Source organism: Lynx canadensis, chromosome D1 (assembly GCF_007474595.2).
Source record: "Lynx canadensis isolate LIC74 chromosome D1, mLynCan4.pri.v2, whole genome shotgun sequence".
Taxonomy (NCBI): domain Eukaryota; kingdom Metazoa; phylum Chordata; class Mammalia; order Carnivora; family Felidae; genus Lynx; species Lynx canadensis.
This window is the reverse complement of record NC_044312.2, coordinates 99,764,547-99,784,167: the sequence shown is the minus strand read 5'-3', so window position 1 is coordinate 99,784,167 and position 19,621 is coordinate 99,764,547. Positions and strand designations below refer to the sequence as shown.

General features: G+C 40.2%; 1 protein-coding gene across 9 annotated transcripts in view; it reads left to right on the top strand.

Moving 5' to 3' along the window:
• Positions 1-19,621, top strand: part of CELF1 (CUGBP Elav-like family member 1) — a 76,575-nt gene that overhangs the window by 38,612 nt on the left and 18,342 nt on the right. For 3 of the 9 annotated variants that reach the window (XM_030333551.1, XM_030333552.1, XM_030333550.1), the window contains exons 1-7: positions 2,559-2,710; positions 12,157-12,344; positions 14,288-14,370; positions 14,747-14,795; positions 18,255-18,389; positions 18,926-19,005; positions 19,328-19,489. In XM_030333551.1, the coding sequence (XP_030189411.1) occupies positions 2,640-2,710; positions 12,157-12,344; positions 14,288-14,370; positions 14,747-14,795; positions 18,255-18,389; positions 18,926-19,005; positions 19,328-19,489 (768 nt within the window). In that variant the 5' untranslated portion in view covers positions 2,559-2,639. Of the gene's footprint in view, positions 1-1,173; positions 1,246-2,558; positions 2,711-12,156; positions 12,345-14,287; positions 14,371-14,746; positions 14,796-18,254; positions 18,390-18,925; positions 19,006-19,327; positions 19,490-19,621 lie in introns of those variants that run through there. The other 6 variants (XM_030333555.1, XM_030333557.1, XM_030333558.1 and 3 more) reach the window with 3 other exon arrangements.

Below are 19,621 nucleotides of genomic sequence, written 5' to 3'. Positions count from 1 at the left end.
TGCTCTGTCTCTCTCTGTCCCAAAAATAAATAAACGTTGAAAAAAAAAAATTAAAAAAAAAAAAAAAAAAAAATTTAAAAACAACTTACAGGCAGTTTTCTGTGAATAACTGCTAATTCTTTTTAATTTCCCCTTAACATCTGCATTTTTGTATTTGAATAATTGTTTTTATCATCATTTAACTTTGTAATCCTTTTCTGAAATTGTGACTTATGATTAATTTCTGTGCTTTCTTTTCCCACAAGCATGTTGAATTTTATTATACTGAGATGACTCTTGTGACCTGCCTAAAGAGAAGTGCCCTCCTTCATGTAATAATATTTCCATCTTTTAAGTTCTTAAAGCAGTCTTGCCTTATACGTCATAAAATGGATTTTAAAACGTTACTCTAAACTGGTGATTTTCAAGCTTTGGCTTGACAAAAATTACTTAAGGAGGGCACATCTTTACAGTATGCTGAGCAGTGCCTGGCTGCTCAGTAAACTCTTCCACATTAAATGCTCTCTTGTTATGCATGTGATTCTGATTAAAATAGAAATTGAATTAGATAATATTTTTAGTGAATAATAAAAGCATAACAGTAACCAGCGAGATTATCTTAAAATTTGTTGATTTCCTTTTTAAAAGAATCCTTGAACTAAAAAGAACCCAATTTTGGTTGTTGACTGACCTCACAAAGTTACTTGTTGGTCCTGATAGCTTTCTGTAGGAAGAAGCATGTGATCAGCTCCAGTGTGCATAGGAGAAACTAGGACAAACCTAACCAGTAACTTAACCAGTCCCAGCTAGGGTTACTGTCTCCTGCCTGTCCGGCAGTCAGCGCCTGGCAACCCGTGTGCCATGTGCCAGTTGCAGTCTCCTCTCACTGCAGTCTGGGTTGGCTTCCTCCTTTAGCAGGATGGAAGACAGCTCCTGCCGCTTGTGTCTCTACAGGAGCCAGGGTCTCTGACAAAATACAAAAGCAGTTAGCTGCTATTCTAGTTCTAACTTTTGGATGGTTATGTTTGCATGTTCGAACAGAAGACACAGTTCCTTGGTTGGATGCAGATAGGGGTCAGGCACTGTTAGCCAGTCTAGAACATTTAGGCCCATACAGTGACATGTTGCCTTTCATTATTTTTGTTTTTAAGTAACGCTATACGTTTAGGAGTTCATTTGTTTACCTCTTTACAGGCTGAACATAACTTCCTTTTTTCAAAATTCCCTGTGTTGTGAACTGAGCTTGAGTGAAGTGAAATCTTTGAGGTAAGGCAATGCTAATGATAAAAATGGGAAAGAAGGCCTGTGCAGCTTGGGAGCCTTCAGAGACATAGTTTTAGAGTCACTGCCTAAATATTGAAATGCCACCACTTGTTGTCTGGAGGATGGGAAGCTAAATTGAGAACGGGAGCACCACATCTGCCTCGACTGCTAAGTATATCCATTTCCACTGCTCACCCATAATAGAATTTTTATGTGTGCATTTATTAATCTTGGTTTTAACATCAGTTTAAAGGAGGACGGAGAATGAAGAGACTAAGATTGCATTCCTCCGTCCTTCCCTTACATTTGAGTGTGTGTTCCTGGTGGGTCCCTGTTCTTTTTCATCATCACTCTGATGGTTTTTGGTTTTTTGTTTCTCTGGAAAGGTCAAACAGCAGAAAAGACATGATTTCCTAGTACTCTATCAAAAGGCAGAATATTACTATCCCATTTTCATTTTTACTTTTTAAATTTTCTGGCAAAATAAGATTCAGGGTAAAGAAATTTTCCCTGTGCCACCTAATGAGTATCACTGAAGCAGGAATTTTTAAAAAGTCCTTCATTCTGATGAGGAACCATTAGGTAACCACTCTGCTCTCCGCACCATTAAGAAATCAAGGTTGGTCCAGTGCAAGTGGTAGTATGTGAACAGTTTAAGTTTTTGGTGACCAGTTCTTTAGCCAGCTTGCCTCTGGCCTGCTTCCGATGGTCTGAACCACTACTTATGTGACTATTCTGAGGTTAGTGTGGACCCAGCACTGTGCTCATTGCTGCCTTTGGCACATGGAAAACTAAGTTTAAACCAAGGCCAACAGCCTAGTTTTTCCTTCCAAAAACATTTTCAGACCACATGAGGTGAGCTTTTTTTTCTTTCTTCCTTCTTTTCTTTTCTTTTCTTTTCTTTTCTTTTCTTTTCTTTTCTTTTCTTTTTTCTTTTTTCTTTTTTCTTTTCTTTTTTTGCTTCAGGTAGTTTCAGGCCTTGGGGCCCCTCAAAACCTGATTTGCAGAAAGGAGTTTGAAGATGTGAAACAAGTTAGTGTTACTTCTGCTCTGTTAGCCACTGCTATCTTCATGGATCTGACACTCTATTTATCTGACAGTGCACTTAGTACTGCTTCGCCAGGGAAAATCACACAAACCCAGCCTGGTGCATCAGCACTTTCATTGTGTGCCGGGCTGAGCCTCCCTTCACATGCTCACATCCCCCTTTTAATCCAGTACTCCCTTTCCCCTCCCCAGTCCTGCCTGTTTCTGTGGCACTTATTGCTGGTTTCCCTGAGCTCCTGTTTCCACTTTGTGTTTTTTGTGGGGCCCAGGAAGCTAAAGCTGTGTGTATTTGTGGATCAGACAAGTGCAGCAAGTTAATATCATTGGCTTCTGAAGGGGAGAGTGAGGTGATGGCTGCGTTTAAGTTGGATTTCCTTCCAGAAATGATGGTGGATCATTGCTCTTTGAATTCCAGTCCTGTGTAAGTATTTTTGTTGTCTAATTTTTATCATAAGCAGAGGAACTGGGCTGTTTTCTTTGTTATTTGGTAAAACTGGTCCCTTTCCCTAAAAGAGGGAAGAAAAAAATTGGGTGAGGAAGCCAAAGTCCACAGTATTATTATTTTCTATTGTACTCTGATTCTGTCTCCTTACTACTGATTTCCTTGGGGCTGTAGCTAAGTTCTGTACAAAAGGGTACATTTGATATATGAGCAGCAACATCAACTCAAGTGTGCTGGCTCCAGTCCCTTCAAGCAAGCTGTAGTGTTTCCCCATGTGATAGATTCCAACGCATTTTTTTTTTTTTTAAACCTTAGCTTTACTGCTTTGTGTTGGGTATGCAATTTCAAACAATCTTTTGGGATGTTATTTATTTACATCAAATTCTTAGACTCATGTCACAGTGGAGACAGGTTACTAGAGTGTATTTAGTAATGTATGCAGAATGCTGTATTGGCATCTAAACTGTATCCCTGGGCCCTGATTTTTTCCTAGTCAAACTGAAAATGCAACACAACACATGATTTCAGGGATGTCAGATGTGTGCTCTTCCCCTCCCCTCCTCAGCAAAACTGTATCAATTTTGATTGGCAATTTGCCCAAATTTTCAACATGGGAACAAGAAATCTAATCAGTTTAAAATACTGTTTAGTAAGTGACATTATCATTGTACACAGCTAAAATGCTAACCTGGTTCTGAGTTGTAGCTTCAGGGAACCTGAATTCTGAACTTCGTGAAGAACACATTTCTAACTCTTGTTTTCAGTTAATTAAACTGGGTTTCAAAGTATCTTGAAACCTCAAGCAGATGAGACTTAGGTTATTCAAAGCCAAGAATATTAAATGGTAGAATATTCCCTAGATAACAGGCAGTAGTCTAAGTCGTTCAGTATAGCCCTCCGTTGGAAATCCATCTACCTTGGGATTATCTGTAGCAGGTGTGGATGATAGCAGATTTTGAACAGTTCTCTGTGAAATAGTTTGGGGGACCTCAAAGTTAGCTGGCTCACTCATTTGATACGGATGTTATGCCTTCTCTGTAGTGTCCAAAATAATGGTAATTTAGGTTTGTCTTTTTATGCAAGCTCTTTACTGCTAAAATTTTGTTACAGCTGTAGATAACAGGTGAAATCAATGCCATCATAAAGACTTAATATATATTATCAAAATACTTCCACATACCAGATATATGTCCCTAGAGCTAGGACTTTGTGGCTCAAATTATCTTTCATTGTAACAGTTTCTCTCTGTTTTGCCACTGCCTTTGTTCAGTCCTTAGATACAGTATTTTTCCTAAGCCTGCTCTCATATTTCAAGAGGTTAAACTAATTCAGTATCCCATGAAGTCTGGATCACGGAACACTGCATGAAAGTCACCTGGAACATGAAAATGCTGATTCCTGGACCCATGCCCAGATATTCTGATGTTAGAAAAAGGCCCCAGAATCTGTATTTTAGCAATGCCCCATGTGGTTTTCATGCACACTGAAGTTTGAGAGCTAATGGACTGAATACAGGTCATTCTGTCAGAGGTGATCAGGGAGCATGCGGTTGGAGCATGTTTTCCCAAGTATGTTTGCCTTTGTTTTAGTCTTCCATCTTCTCAAAAGCTTTGGGAGGTTAATTGGGCACAGGCTGTTGCCTCTGTTTACAGATGAGAAACAGTTGAGAGGCTGTAACTGACTTGCCTGATGACAATTGGTGTCGGCTTTGGACCTCAAATCAAGTTTAATGATAATCTTTTTATTTTTGCCCCCTAGACCAGGCTGCCTCAGGTGTCATTGAGCAGGTACCCATCGACTTCTTTCATTATTGCAAGTGTTTGGGCCCATTCTCATGGGCACCATATATCAAAACACAGATTTGGGAAGAAGAAAGTTCGTGAGAATGGTGTGTTTGCCACATTTTTGTTGGGTTCTCAGCCCTTCTTTTAATTCGTACTCTTTAGCAGGAGACTTGACATCAGTAGTTTTCTCTCTCAAGTGATTTTGCCCAGTAATGTGATCTAGCAATGTATCTATTTCAAAATTTCCTGCAAAAGAGAAGAATGGCTGGAGGAGCTGTGGAAGGGCTGGGGACCTGAACTGTAGTTCCTATTCTTACTTTTAACAGTGTCCTTGATTCTGCTGTGACTACTCTTCAGCTTCCCTGGTTTCTCTTACTTTGCTTGTACCCTAGGAAATGGGTGTTCTCTAGGAGTTGTAGCTCAGTCCCTTTTAGCTTTCCCTTGGCTTAAGGGGGTACCGATTGCTTTTCTGATTCTCACATCTCTGTATTTTTCCCCCAAATGTCCCCTGAACTTCCCCGTGCAAAAACACTTTCCCAGAATGACTGTACTAGAACCTAAGAGGGATCAGTAACTTCTTTTCTTCATCTTTTTCATTGGGTTATCTCCAATTTCTAGTGGGTTCTGCCCCCAAATTTTTCAGCATTGCCTGAGACTGGGCCCTAATCTTAGGAGCTAGTTTGTGCAAAAATCTCTTTATTTCCCCACTTTTATTTCATCCTCTGTATTGTCAGTTGTCTTTAAAAGACCAGTCCAATCACTTCCTTGTTTAAAAATCTTGTAATAGCGGGGCCTGGGTGGCTCGGTTGGTTAAGCATCCGACTTCAGCTCGGGTCATGATCTTACAGTTTGTGAGTTGGGGCTCCATGTTGTGCTCCGTGCTGACAGCTCAGAGCCTGGAGCCTGCTTCAGATTCTGTGTCTCCCTCTCTCTCTGCCCCTCCCCTGCTCTCACTCTGTCTCTCTCCTTCAAAAATAAATAAACCTTAAAAAAAGAATCTTGGAATAAAGTCCAAGCCTGTTAGTATCACAAGAAAAGCTCTTCAGGGCATCTTTCCAATGTATCTGTTTATTCTCAGTGATTTTCTAATGTTTTCTCTCTTTTTTCCTAATCTTTTAAAATGTGTACTCTCCCCTAAGTTTCTCAAGTCCTTTTTTTACCTAATGTTATCTTACCTTCTTCTCTTTTTTCTGAGTTCTTACCATTTTCACATCACTCCATTCTATACAGCACTGTTTCCAGCCCCTTTGTCCATTCAGCTTAAGTCCCTGCCCTCCTCCTCCAAATACAATAAAACCATCATACCCATTTTTTTCCCCACAGAACTTTTAAGCATCCGTGAAAATATTTGTAGGTCCTTATAGTTGTGTTCTTCCACTTGTTTGGTGCCATCACCTTCAGGACAGGTACTGCTCAGTCCCCTTCTATAGCCCCTCGAGTGTGTAGTATCTGGCACATAGTAGGAGGTTAGGAAATACAGTTGAATGAATGATAAGCCCTGTGAGGTTTGTTTGTTTTTAATAATTAAAGATAATTACTGAAATAAGGTCTCTAGGTGTTATCTCCATTTCTCAGGGAAGAAGGCTGAAAACCTTCACAAGCATTGTTAGCCTGTTTAGTTGTTGAAAGGTGACTTAACCTTTATTAAGAGCTTTTTCTAATACCTAACATCCCAACTAACAGGAAGATCTCCCTTTATCCAAAAGGAAATTCCTTCCTTCCAGAATATGTACAATTTTGTCTCACTAGAGAACAGTTGGTAAGTAACTCAGGCCAGTGTTTCTGGGTCCTTTTTATTCTGATGTTCTTCTGTGCCGGTTTTCCACAGCACAGTATCTGAGCCAGAGGGACCTGGTAGGGGTGGGTGGTGGGTGAAGATTGGGAAGCAACAAATATTTATGCCTCTTGGGAATTGGTAAGTATCCAAAATTTTTCTGTTTGTATAATGAACAAATGGAGGTCAACAGGTAATGAGAAGGGTTGAGTGGAAAAAAATGAGTAATGAAAGGTTTTGGGAATTATTTTTTAATTTATTGAGGTATAGTTGACATACAGTATTATATTAGTTTCAGGTATGCAGCACAGTGATTTGACATTTGTGTACGTTGTGAAATGGTCATGACAGTAAGTCTGTTGTCACCTGCAAAGTTAATAGTTTTATTTATTATATTCCCATGCTGTACATTACATCCCCATGACTTAATTAACTGGAGATTTGTATTTATTAATCTCCTTTACTCATTTTGTTCCCACCCAAGGAATTGATTTTTGAGCAGATGTAAAGGTAGTATTTGCTAGCCTGTTTGGCTGCAAAGAACAGATACCCTCTGGAGCTAGCATATGTGAAAGGGTTTTTTTGTAAGGGCACACATGGGCTGGACTGTAATGTAATTAGGGACTTTCTGGAAGACTTAGAAAATCCTTTCTTTCTGACCCAGGACACACATTCTCTTGTCCTCACTGCACGTGCTGCTGCTTGATTGCAGCATGGCTTTGCCTTGCCATTCTCCCTTCCATCCCGTTTTCTTGCTCCGTCTCTCTTTGTCTCTCAGATTAAGATATAATTCACATAACATAAAATTTACCGTTTTAAATGCATAATTCAGTGATTTTTACTGTGTCCACAAAGTTGCACAACTGCCTCCGCTGTCTAATTCCAGAACACTTTGATCACCCCAAGAAGAAATCTGGTACCCATTAGCAGTCATCCTCCTGCACCCCCAGTTCCCATTCCTAGGCAACTGCTAACCCGCTTTCTATCTTTATAGATTGGTCTACCCTGGAAATTTCATATAAATGGAATCACACAATGTGTAGCCTTTTGTGATTGGCTTCTTTCACTTGGCATCATGTTTTCAGGCTTCATCGATGTCGATGTTGTAGCATGACCTCGCTTATCTCTTGCCACTGCCCTTTTACCTTGTCACCTTAGGCTGTCTCTGCTTGCAGCTTCCCGAATTCTGACTTCATCACTGCCTGTTTCTGTTAACCAGTTCCAGGTTCTGTAGAGCAGTGTTCTGTGCCATAGAGCTTTCTGTGATGATAAAAATGTTCTCTGCCTCTCCTTATCCTATGCAGTAACCACATGTGGCCAGTGGCTATTGTCTTGTTCGGTAAAGCCAAGCCGTAAGGAGCTTGATTGGCCAGGCCTTTCTGTTGTAAGCATAGGTCTTAGATTTCTGGCTACCCGGTAGATCAGTTTGTTGGGTTAAGGTTCACCCCACTGGTATAGTTAGGTGGAGCCAGGGGATGGGGGAAAAGTGGGACAAGACATTAACTCTGCCCCCCTGAGCTGGGCCTGGGGCCAGGAAGTTTTGAGAGGGAGATAAGAGAAAGAAGAGAGGGTTTAAGAATTCTGAACAAATGTGTGCTTTGAAAATGAAGCTCTTAGTTTTGTCTCTCCTGTTTCTCTTCCAAAATGGTTCTCTTTTTTACTTTCCTATAGCATGTTCCATCAAGAATCCAGGTAGACAAGGCAGCCTCTGGTCCTGATTTTTCACATTTTCTCATTTTTAATGATTTGCTAGTTGCTGCTAGAAGCAGAAATGTAAAAAAAGGTGGTTGGTGCCATGCCTCTCCCCTAAAACACTTGCTGCCTCCTTATCTCTCTTCTTCCTTCCTTGCTTCCCTCATTCCCTGCTTTTCCTCTCTCCCACCCTGCTCCCAGGTCAGTAATTTCACAGAGGATAAGAATATCCATAGACTTGCTTCTTAAGAATGACAGGGATAGTAATAGGTACTTCTCCAGGGGGCTGCTGAATTCATTGGTTCTTGAGTAGGCATAATATCAGTAATTCATGATCACTGACTCTGAGGAGCTCTCCATCAATGGGGAGGTCAGGCACACATTTGAGAGTGTTTTTAGTGATATGTAGAGTAAATGCCACACCTTGATGACGTGGGGTCCTTGGCATATCACACTGAGAGTCTTGTTCCCAGGTGACTTTTTTGTGCAGTGGTTACTTCTAAGGACAACATGCATGCTGGAAATATGTGAGGAAGTTGAGGATGGAAGAACATTGTTGTTCATTTCCTCTGACACAATAAAAGTTTATAATGATGTTTTCCTTATTCACCAATATATACCACATTTCACATAGTGTCTGGCCTGTATAACTGTATAAGTGCCCAGGATTTATTAGAGGAAAGAATAAGTCAGTGCAACATTCCGGTTACATGATGTCCACAGCATCTTCAACATGGCCTTGTAATTTGCTGTGCTCTAGAAGTGCTTCTCAGACTGGTGAAGAACCATGTCCTAAGCCTGTCACGACCTGACTTCTAAAATACAATAAAAACAGTCAAGTAGGAAGACAAGATAATAAGGTATAAGCTTGCATTTTGTATCTTTTAATTATTATTAGATTGAATATATATAAAGTTACCTAGTTCAGTTTCTATAAAAGTTTCTAAAGGGTGGGGCACCTGGGTGGCTCAGTGGGTTAAGTGGCCGACTCTTGACTTCAGCTCAGGTCATGATCTCACAGTCCATGAGTTCGAGCCCTGCATCGGGCTCTGCACTGACAGTAAGGGACCTGCTTGGGATTCTTTCTTTCCTCTCTGCCCCTTCCCTGCTTGCTGTCTCTCTCCAAATGGGGGTCTGGGGGAGGGAGTTTCTAAAGGGTTAAATTTGAAGATTTCCCCTGGTCCTTGGCACTTTGAATAGCACTGGTCCAGAAGATTCTTCTGGCTAATGAATTGGTATATACAGAGGGAAAGGGTGGTTCATGGAGTAGGTGGATGTGAAGAAATGGAGAAGGATTTGGAGAGTAAAGAGAGAAAGGGAGGGTATTCATCTAGAATGCTGAGTCTCCACTGAACTTTTAAATAAACCGTAATTCATATATGTTGATTATTGATGATTCTTTTGCACTAAACAGTGATGTAGAAAATTTAGAAATGGCACACAAATACAGAAGGAACGGACAGAGTGTTTGCCTCCAATATAATTACAAATCAGTAAACCCCTGCCTCTTTTCAAAAGTAGTGTCAACATTCTTATCAAAACATATTCTGAGCACCATTTGGGGGTTCTGTGTTAACCCTTTAACCCTCCCTAGGATGGAAATATTAAAGACCAGCAACATTTTAATAAAATGATATTAAAACTGGTAATTAAACTTGTTAGAGGCAGGTTGTTGGGAGTGACAGCCATTGTTTCGTTAGTCATAGAGTTTTGGGTTTTTTTGGGTTTTTTTTTAATCATAGCGTGGTTTGTTAGAACATTGGGATTACCTTCTAAAAGCAACTACGTTTCATCTATATAAATATATATATAAATGTTTATTTTTGAGAGAGAGTGTGAGCTAGGGGGAGAGGAAGATACAGAATCTAAAGCCGGCTCCAGGCTCTGAGCTGTCGGCACAGAGCCAGACATGGGGCTCGAACCCATGAACTGCAAGATCATGACCTGAGCCAAAGTCAGACGCTTAACCGACTGAGCCCCATTATATTTTTACAACAACCCGAATTTAGTAATTCAAAACTAAAGGAAAACCAATAAAATAATGCATTTCAAAACACTTGGGGTAGATTGATCTGGTGACAAATAATCACAGGAGATAACAGCTGCTCTTTGTGAGCCCTCTTTGTGCAGTGTTCATTTTTATCAGGATTAGTTGCTTAAATTAAAGGGGGAAGAGAACAAGAAATTCCTCCCATCCCACACATCTGAGGACTTACTTTGAACCAGGTGCTATGCCAGGTGTGACTGTAAGAATGAATAGCAAACAAAACAGCTTCTGCCTTCAAGGAACTCTCAGTCTAATTGGGAGAGCTAGATATAGGCAGATTATGCTAAAAGGTGGTAAGTACTATAATGAAGGGGAAAATTTAGTACTGTTTGAGTCCTGACGAAACAGACTAATTTACCTGAAAGAACATGGGGAAACCTTTCCAGACATAGTAACAAGAGTTGGTCTATATGCCATTTGCCTTACAGCTTTTGATATTTAGTACTAGATTCAGCCAAGGCAATATGTAAATAGTTCCTGTGGGTGTTCAGTTAAAAGTAGGAATTAAAATACAGAGGTTAATGGGGCGCCTGGGTGGCGCAGTCGGTTAAGCGTCCGACTTCAGCCAGGTCACGATCTCGCAGTCTGTGAGTTCGAGCCCCACGTCGGGCTCTGGGCTGATGGCTCAGAGCCTGGAGCCTGTTTCCGATTCTGTGTCTCCCTCTCTCTCTGCCCCTCCCCTGTTCATGCTCTGTCTCTCTCTGTCCCAAAAATAAATAAACGTTGAAAAAAAAATTTTTTTTAAATACAGAGGTTAAACCACCTTCATAGATCCAGCATTCTCAAGTATCTTCAAATATTGTTCAGAAGATAGCACTGGTAGAAAAACTGTTGTTTTTCCTTTAAAGGAAACTAGCGTTTTATTTAGGGTTGATATTAGGACGTGGCAAATTTGTTGTTGTTTTTTTAAACATTTATTTATTATTGAGAGACAGAGACAGAGCATGAGTAAGGGAGGGGCCAAGAGACAGGGGGACACAGAATCGGAAGCAGGCTCCAGGCTCTGAGCTGTCAGCACAGAGCCAGTCACGGGGCTCGGACTCACAAACTGAGAGATCATGACCTGAGCTGAAGTCGGATGCTTAACCGATGGAACCACCCAGGCGCCCCGAGGACATGGCAAATTTGAATATGATGAAGTGATTTCTGGATTAAGCATGCACTAACAGAAAAGTTAGCCATGCTGGCTGTTTGGAACTTAAGGTGTTAATGGTTGTGATAAATGCTAAGATACAATCTTGAGCTACAGTGGTAGGAGAAGGACTTTGATTCATTCTGAGTGGAAACATTTGTAGTCCAGGAATCCCTCTAGGTTCTTGGCAGTGGGAGGGTTAAAATGAAGGTATTAAAGCAGGAGTGTTACAAGTTTGATGTGATAGGATTGCGAGAGTTTGTGGATGTTGTAATGGTTTACTTGGTAAGGGAATTAACTGGTACAGTCTTAGAGAACTAGTAGTAAGTTGGATAACTCAGAAACAAAAAACCCTAGGATGGTGTTGTCATTGTCTATATAACAATCATTTGTGAAAGTTTAAAAGGCGAAGCTTTGTTTTGGTCTTGGAAGCATGACTTAAGAGCACTGGGTCGAGGACTGAGACAGCAACATTCAAAGGCTGACATTCTTTCTGTTCTGTTCTTAGCTTAGGCCTTGGAAATCAAGTGCTTTGTTCTAACATCTGCTGAAAAAAGACTTGTCACCTGTCATTGTATACGAGGGGAGTCCTGCATCTTACCCACTAATCAACAGTCCATTGTGATTTTTATGCACATTTTTAAGAGTTTTGTTAACTGTGTTTCAAAACCACTAAAACTTGCTTTAGGAAGTTTGCCTCTTAGGTTCTTACAAGAATTCTCAGGCTAGACAAGGATTGAGTGACATTTAATTACTTAGTTAAAACCCAGAATGCCCTAATCGGAATGGTGACTTCAGTTTGGGATCTAATGGAAAGCATGGCCATGGCTAAGGGGAAGACCAGAGAACTCTGGTAAATTGAATGACTGTAGTGAAAAGAAGTAGAATTCTTTCTCCCGACTTTTTTAGGAAGTAGTTGAGATCTTTAAAGAAAAGAAACATCTCCCTGGAAAGCACCATGAATGCATAATAGAAGCTATATTTTGTTTTATGCAGCTCAAAGAAAATGAACGGCACCCTGGACCACCCAGACCAACCGGATCTTGATGCTATCAAGATGTTTGTGGGCCAGGTTCCAAGAACCTGGTCTGAGAAGGACTTGAGGGAACTCTTTGAACAGTATGGTGCTGTCTATGAAATCAATGTCCTAAGGGATAGGAGCCAAAACCCTCCTCAGAGCAAAGGTAAGGGCTTTGGGTTAGTGTTTTGTTTGTTGTTGTTGTTTATTTAATTTTATCTATTTTGAGAGAGAGAGCATGTGCAGGGGAAGGGCAGAGAGAGAGAGAGAATCCCAAGCAGGCTCCATGCTGTCGGTTCAGAGTCTGACGCAGGGCTTGATCCCACAAACTGTGAGATCATGACCTGAGCCGAAATCAAGAGTCAGATGCTTAACTGACCGAGCCACCCAGGCACCCCAGGACTTGGGATTTTATATAATTTCTGTCATGTGCTTGCTGTCTCTCATTGCCGGAATGTTCCTGTGGTCACATCCAAAGGGGCTTTCCTTTTAGAATAGTTACATCTTCCAGCCCAAACACATTTAATGGCTTAAAAATAAAAAGTTAAGTTGATATCATGAGGATAACTTGTAAATTGGATCGTAGATGGTCCTTTGTCAGAGCTCTAAATTTAAGAGACAAACTCATGTGAGAGTCTATCTCTGTCTCACTCTCTCTCTTAATGTTTATTTTTGAGAGAGAGAGAGCAGGGGAGGGGCAGAGAGGGAGACAGGACCTGAAGCAGGCTTTGCATTGTCAGTGCAGAGCCCAATGTGGGGTTCAAATTCAATGAACTGCTAGATCGTGACCTGAGCCGAAGTCAGGTGCTTAGCCAACTGAGCCACCCAGGCGCCCCTCTCTTTTTTTAAATGTGAATGTCTCTTGATCTTAGGGATGCAATGGCAAAAATAAAGTTGAAGTAAACTAACTACATAAGGTTTTCTTTGGTGTTTTGGCTAGAATAAGCTGAAAGGAAGGCACTATCTACACTGTACCTATGAATTTCTGTTAGTGTTTGCAGAGTCTTCATAGGAAGGCTTAGCAACCAGGAAGGACCTGTTTTTAGGTAACCTGTTTGTTGTAGCCTACAAATGAATGGAAGAAAGACTGCGTTGCTTCCAGAAATGCCTAGCAGAGTAGAAGCTTTATGGGAGCAATGGTAGAAGAGGCACTAGCTTTGCCCTATACATGCACATACAATATTCTTTTCCAAATGACCGATGTTAGAATAATTTTCTGTGGAAGCTGTTCTACAGTGCAGATGTGAGCAAGCAGGATTGTTAGGTTTGAAGCCAGCTTAAGAGCAGAGGATCAAGAAGCAGATAAATTATTTTCTCTATGTGTATAGTTAACCAAAAATATAAAGTATTATAGTTCCTTTATATTAACGACTGGCAGTAGAACATGCAGTACTTTAAAATCTTAATTGCAGGGTGATTTTGAAAGGAATCTATATGGTATCTCATGGGACAATGAGCCCATATTTATAAGACACACCTCTCCCCTCCTATCCCTAATAAAGATACAAATGACAAAATCTACAAATCTCCTTAGTGCCATGTGCTGTTAGAATCTTAATTATATTTGATGAGGACCAAGGGTCCAAAAAAGGTATTAAGAGTTTCTTGCTCTTTAGTCATTTTATAATTTAATAAATGGTTATTATGTTTGATGCATATGGTAGAAATTGACTATAAGGATTGATTTATTCTGAGAAAGAATGAGTTCCTGGTAGACTACAAGCTGTGAGTGCAAGGCCCCTTTTTTATTTGTTCTGAGTGTCTTGCCCAGCACACTCCCTGGTGCCCCAGGTAGGGTACGTCAAATGGCATGGTACTGTGACCTTTGCAAGGGAAGTTATCTCTCCCAGAGAAGTTTATAGGAGCAGCTAAAGAATTTTAGTAGAAGCAGAAGACTATAACAATATAGAAAATGAATAGAAAGTAGTGTAGGGTGTTTTTCTGTTTCTTTCCCTCCCCCCCCCCTTTCTCTTTGGGGGGAGGGATGCCAATTTTAATATACCCAGTCTTCTCTTTGAAGTTCCAGTATGTCTGTGGAGGAGGGAGTACTCTAGGAATTACCTGCTTTCAAAGGACTGGTTTGATTTTGTGAAATCTTGTTTATTGCAGGGTGCTGTTTTGTTACATTTTACACCCGTAAAGCTGCATTAGAGGCGCAGAATGCTCTTCACAACATGAAGGTCCTACCAGGGGTAAGAAAGCTCCTACTAGGAAGTGGAACTGTGGTGGTTTTAATACATGGAACATACTTATAGGTGTCAGGCCCACACTGAAAGCCATCTTGGGGAAAAAGTAACTGCCACAGAAATTGATGTAAAGGAGGACATAAAGGGATTATTTCAAAGAACATAGGCTGAAGGTCATGTAGTTCTCTCTTAACCAAAAGAATTTTAACCTCTTGATTCATACTCTATTTTGATACTTTGGGAAAAAATTATCTTGAGGCAGACGTGAGTATAGAGAGAACTCTTAAGGCTCTGGTTTTGGTATTTCCTTTAGAGTCTTCACTTATCTTTCTGAATGCCTTCAGTGTGTACAGTGATAGTATCTGTGTGTTTTCCTTTTTAGATGCATCATCCTATACAGATGAAACCTGCCGACAGTGAGAAGAACAATGGTAAGCAAGTGTGTAAAAGCCTTCTCCTTAGAAGGTTTCTGCCAGTTTAGTGTTCATTCTGATGGTATCTGGTTGTGTTTGCTTTAAGTAATCTTTTTATTATTATTATTATTATTGAAGTCTAAGTGACATAAAACATTCGTTTCAGGTGTGCAACATAATGATTCAGTATTTGTATATATTAAAATGATCACCCATAGTAAGTCTAGTTAGTATCTGTCACCATACATAGTAACAAAAAAAGTTTTGATGTGGGAATACAAGCTGGTGCAGCCACTCTGGAAAACAGTATGGAGGTTCCTCAAAAAACTAAAACTAGAACTACCCTACGACCCAGCAATTGCACTACTAGGTATTTATCCAAGGGATACAGGTATGCTGTTTCAAAGGGGCACGTGCACCCCCATGTTTATAGCAGCATTATCAATAATAGTCAAAGTATGGAAAGAGCCCAAATGTCCATCAATGGATGCGGTGTATATATATATATGTATGTATATATATATGTGTGTATATATATATATAACCGAGGCACCCCAGGACTTGGGATTTTATATCTAATTTCTGTCATGTGCTTGTTGTACATATATACACACACACACACACACACACACACACACACAAACATACAGTGGAGTATTCCTTGGCAATCAAAAAGAATGAAATATTGGCCATTTGCAACTACGTGGATGGAACTGGAGGGTATTATGCTAAGTGAAATTAGTCAGAGAAAGACAAAAATCACATGACTTCACTCATATGAGGACTTTAAGAGACAAGACAGATGAACATAAGGGAAGGGAAGCAAAAATAATATAAAAACGGGGAGGGGGACAAAACATAAGATACTCTTAAATATGGAGAACAAACAGAGGGTTGGTGGAGGGGTTGTGGGAGGGGGGATGGGCTAAATGGGTAAGGGGCACTAAGGAATCTACTGAAATCATTGTTGCACTATATGCTAACTAATTTGGATGTAAATTAAAAAAAGAAAATTAAAAAAGTTTTGATGAGAATTTTTAAGGTCTGCTTTCTAAGCAGCTTTCAAATGTGCATTACATTACTATTAACTATAGTCACCAGGCTAAATTATTTTATAATGGGAAGTTTGTACCTTTTGATTCTTTAAAAAAATTTTTCAAGTCTTGTTATTTATTTTTGAGAGAGAGAGAGAAACTGAGCGTGAGGGGGAGGGTCAGAGAGAGAGAAGGAGACACAGAATCTGAAGCAGGCTCCAGGCTGCCTGCTGTCAGCACAGAGCCCAACACTGGGCTTGAACCCATGAACCAGGAGATTGTGACCCGAGCCGAAGTTGGACACTTGACTGACTGAGCCACCCAGGTGCCCCACCTGTGGATCCTTTTTACCTTTTTTGCCCACTCCCTTACGCCCAACCTCCAACCACCAATTTGGTTTCTGTATCTATGAACTTAGGGAGTTTTTTGTTTGTTTTTAAGATTTTATGTAAGTGAGATCATACAGTATCTTTCTCTGTTTGACTTATTTCACTTAACATAAAGTCTTCGAGGTCCATCCATGCCGCCACAAATGGCAAGATTCCATTCTTTTTTATGGCTGAATAATATCCAGGGTGTGTGTGTGTGTGTGTGTATCCCACATTTTCTTTATCTGCTCATCTGTTGATAGACACTTAGGTTGTTTCCATGTCTTGACTATTGTAAATAATGCTGCAGTGAACATGGGTGTGCAGCTATTTTTCTTTTTAGGCTTTATTTTTTTTTTTTTTAATTTTTTTTTAATGTGTATTTTCAGAGCATGAGTGGGGAGGGGCAGAGAGGAGGGAGTCAGATTCTGAAGCAGGTTCCAGGCTGTGAGCTGTCAGCACAGAGCTCGACACGGGGCTTGAACTCATGAACCGCGAGATCATGACCTGAGCTGAAGTCGGACGCTTAACCAAGTCACCCAGGCGGCCCATTAGGCTTTATTTTTAAATAATCTCTACACCCATTGTAGGGCTCAAACTCACAATGCCAAGATCAAGAGTCGCATGCTCCACCGACTTAGCCAGCCAGGTGCCCGGAGTATGCAGCTTTCTGAGTTTGTGTTTTTGTTTTCTTCAGATAAATACCCAGAAGTAGAATTACTGGCTTATATGGTAGCTCTGTTTTTAAATTTTTGAGGAACCATGTTGGTTTTTACATTGGCTGCAGTCAGTTTACATTCCCACCAGCAATGCACCAAGGGCTCTCTTTTTCACATCCTCACCAACTCGTTATTTCTTGTCTTTTTGATTATAGCCATTCTAACAAGTGGGAGGGGATACTTCATTGTTGCTCTGATTGGCATTTTCTTGATGATTGGTGATGTTGAGCATCTTTTCATGTACCTGATGGCCATTTGCTGCATGTCTTCTTTGGAAAAATACCTGTTCAGATCCTCTGCCCATTTTTTTTTTAACTGGGTGCTGTGTTTTGTTGTTCCTGAGTTGTAGGTGTTATTTATATATTGGATATTAACCCTTTATCAGATACATGATTTGCAAATATTGTTCCCATTCAGTAGGTTGCCTTTGCATTTTGTTGATGATTTTCTTTGCTCTGTAGAAGCTTTTTAGTTTGATGTAGTCCCACTTGTTTATTTCTGTTTTTGTTGCCTTTGTTTTGGGAGTTAGATCCAAAAAATCATCTTTAAGATTGGTTTTATGGAGCTTACTGCCTATGTTTTCTTCTCGGAGTTTTATGGTTTCAGGTCATACGTTTAAGTCTAATCCATTTTGAGTTAATTTTTGTGTATGGTGTAAGATTGTAGTCCATTGCACTAAGTAATCTGTCATCTAAATTGTCTGGGTTTTTTTTTCTTTAAAATAAATATGGTAAATAAATGAGATGGAGAGAGTTGATACGTAAATAGTACAAGAACATTTTAGAGTAAACTGGAATGTCTTTGATGAATATAATTTCTTACGACAAGAATGGGGGAAGGGGAGATGGACAAGTAGGAAGGAGAACTTAGTCCTCAAGAGAATAATCAGAAAAGGAAAGTGGACATTTACACTCACCAAAAGGTGTGTTCTGTTTCTCTTGTCATATCAATTAAATGTGAAAAACTTGTCCTTCTTTGGTGTAGTAGAACTGCTAGTAAGAGCAAACATCACTAAGTGCTAGGCAAGATGCTGAGTGCTTTGCATTTAATACCTACAGCTACCTTTAAGAGAAACACGGTTAGTCCTGTTAATCAGAAGTGACAGGCACAGAATGGTTAAGTAACTTTCACAGGATCGCAAATTACTATATTTTATCTAAATGTTTCCAATTTAAAGGTTCAGTTGATTATAAGATGAGTTGCTAAATGATGAAAAAATGTGTATCTTAGAATCCAAGTAATAGGATATAAAGGCATAGAGCCAGGATCCAAACATAGATGGTCTGACTCCAGGGTCTATGCCATACTACCTCTTGTAGTAATGATGTTCAAGCCTTTTGTGTTTTACTCTCTTAGCAGTGGAAGACAGGAAGCTGTTTATTGGTATGATTTCCAAGAAGTGCACTGAAAATGACATCCGAGTCATGTTCTCTTCATTTGGACAGATTGAAGAATGCCGGATATTACGGGGACCTGATGGCCTGAGCCGAGGTGGGTACATTTTTAGCCTTTAAAGATACTGGTCTTAAATTTAGAGTCTCTTTTAGTTAGACCAGTGGAAACCAGGGATCACTAGCTAACATGACCCTGTGATGATGGAGTGGCTGGGCTTGATATTGTAAATGTAGGTTCCGTCTACCAACTGATTCCTTTAGAATTGTCCCATCCCCCTAAGGAGTCTGCATTCTGCACTTCAATGTCCTGTATTAAAATTTTCTCTTTTTGTGCTTGGACAGGTCCTTAATGGAAACACTTTCTTATCCAGAGGAACTAGAGGATTAGGATTTCTCTCCTTTATCCCTTTATCAAGCACTTTCTTTCTTGTTGTGCTTCCCTACTTTTTCACTGAAGCACTAGTCACTGTTACAATGTATCTGTGTCCTTTACTAGATCTCTAACCCCTGAAGGCAGGAACCATGACTGTTATTGCTAGCATAGTACTTGGCACATAGCAGGTGCTCAGTAAATGTCAATCGGATATTTAATAAGCAAATGAATGAATGAGTTATTGACACTTCTCTTACCAGGTTGTGCATTTGTGACTTTTACAACAAGAGCCATGGCACAGACGGCTATCAAGGCAATGCACCAAGCACAGACCATGGAGGTAGGGAGCAGATGAATGAAAGGGAAAAGTTCCTTAGCCTGAGAGTGCTAGGACAGTTGGCCATTAAAGTTCTGCAGCATCTGACTGCCCTAAAGGTTAAGCAGGCTAAGCATCTTAAAGTGAAAAAAATGGTTGCTTTTTAAAAAATTAACATATTAGAAGTTGCCCTTTTAAATTTGTCTTTTTGCCATTTGTGTCTGTCAGGAAGAGAGTCATGTGGCAGTGAATGAAATTAGAATGCATCTTGTGTGTCACTACAAAGGAGGATTTTTCCTTCGTGTAGAAGGAGGACTTTCACCCTTTGGCTTTGGTGTTTTCATAGGGCTGCTCATCTCCCATGGTGGTAAAATTTGCTGATACGCAGAAGGACAAAGAACAGAAGAGAATGGCCCAGCAGCTCCAGCAGCAGATGCAGCAAATCAGCGCAGCATCTGTGTGGGGAAACCTTGCTGGTCTAAATACTCTTGGACCCCAGTATTTAGCAGTGAGTCTTTGTGGTTTGCTTTCTGCAGACTGTGCAAGCTCCCAGCTGTTTTCTTCTTGTGCCATCCCTAGCTAATAGACACAATGGCATTTACAACTTTAACATATCAAAATTTTACGTAAAACTTAGGCA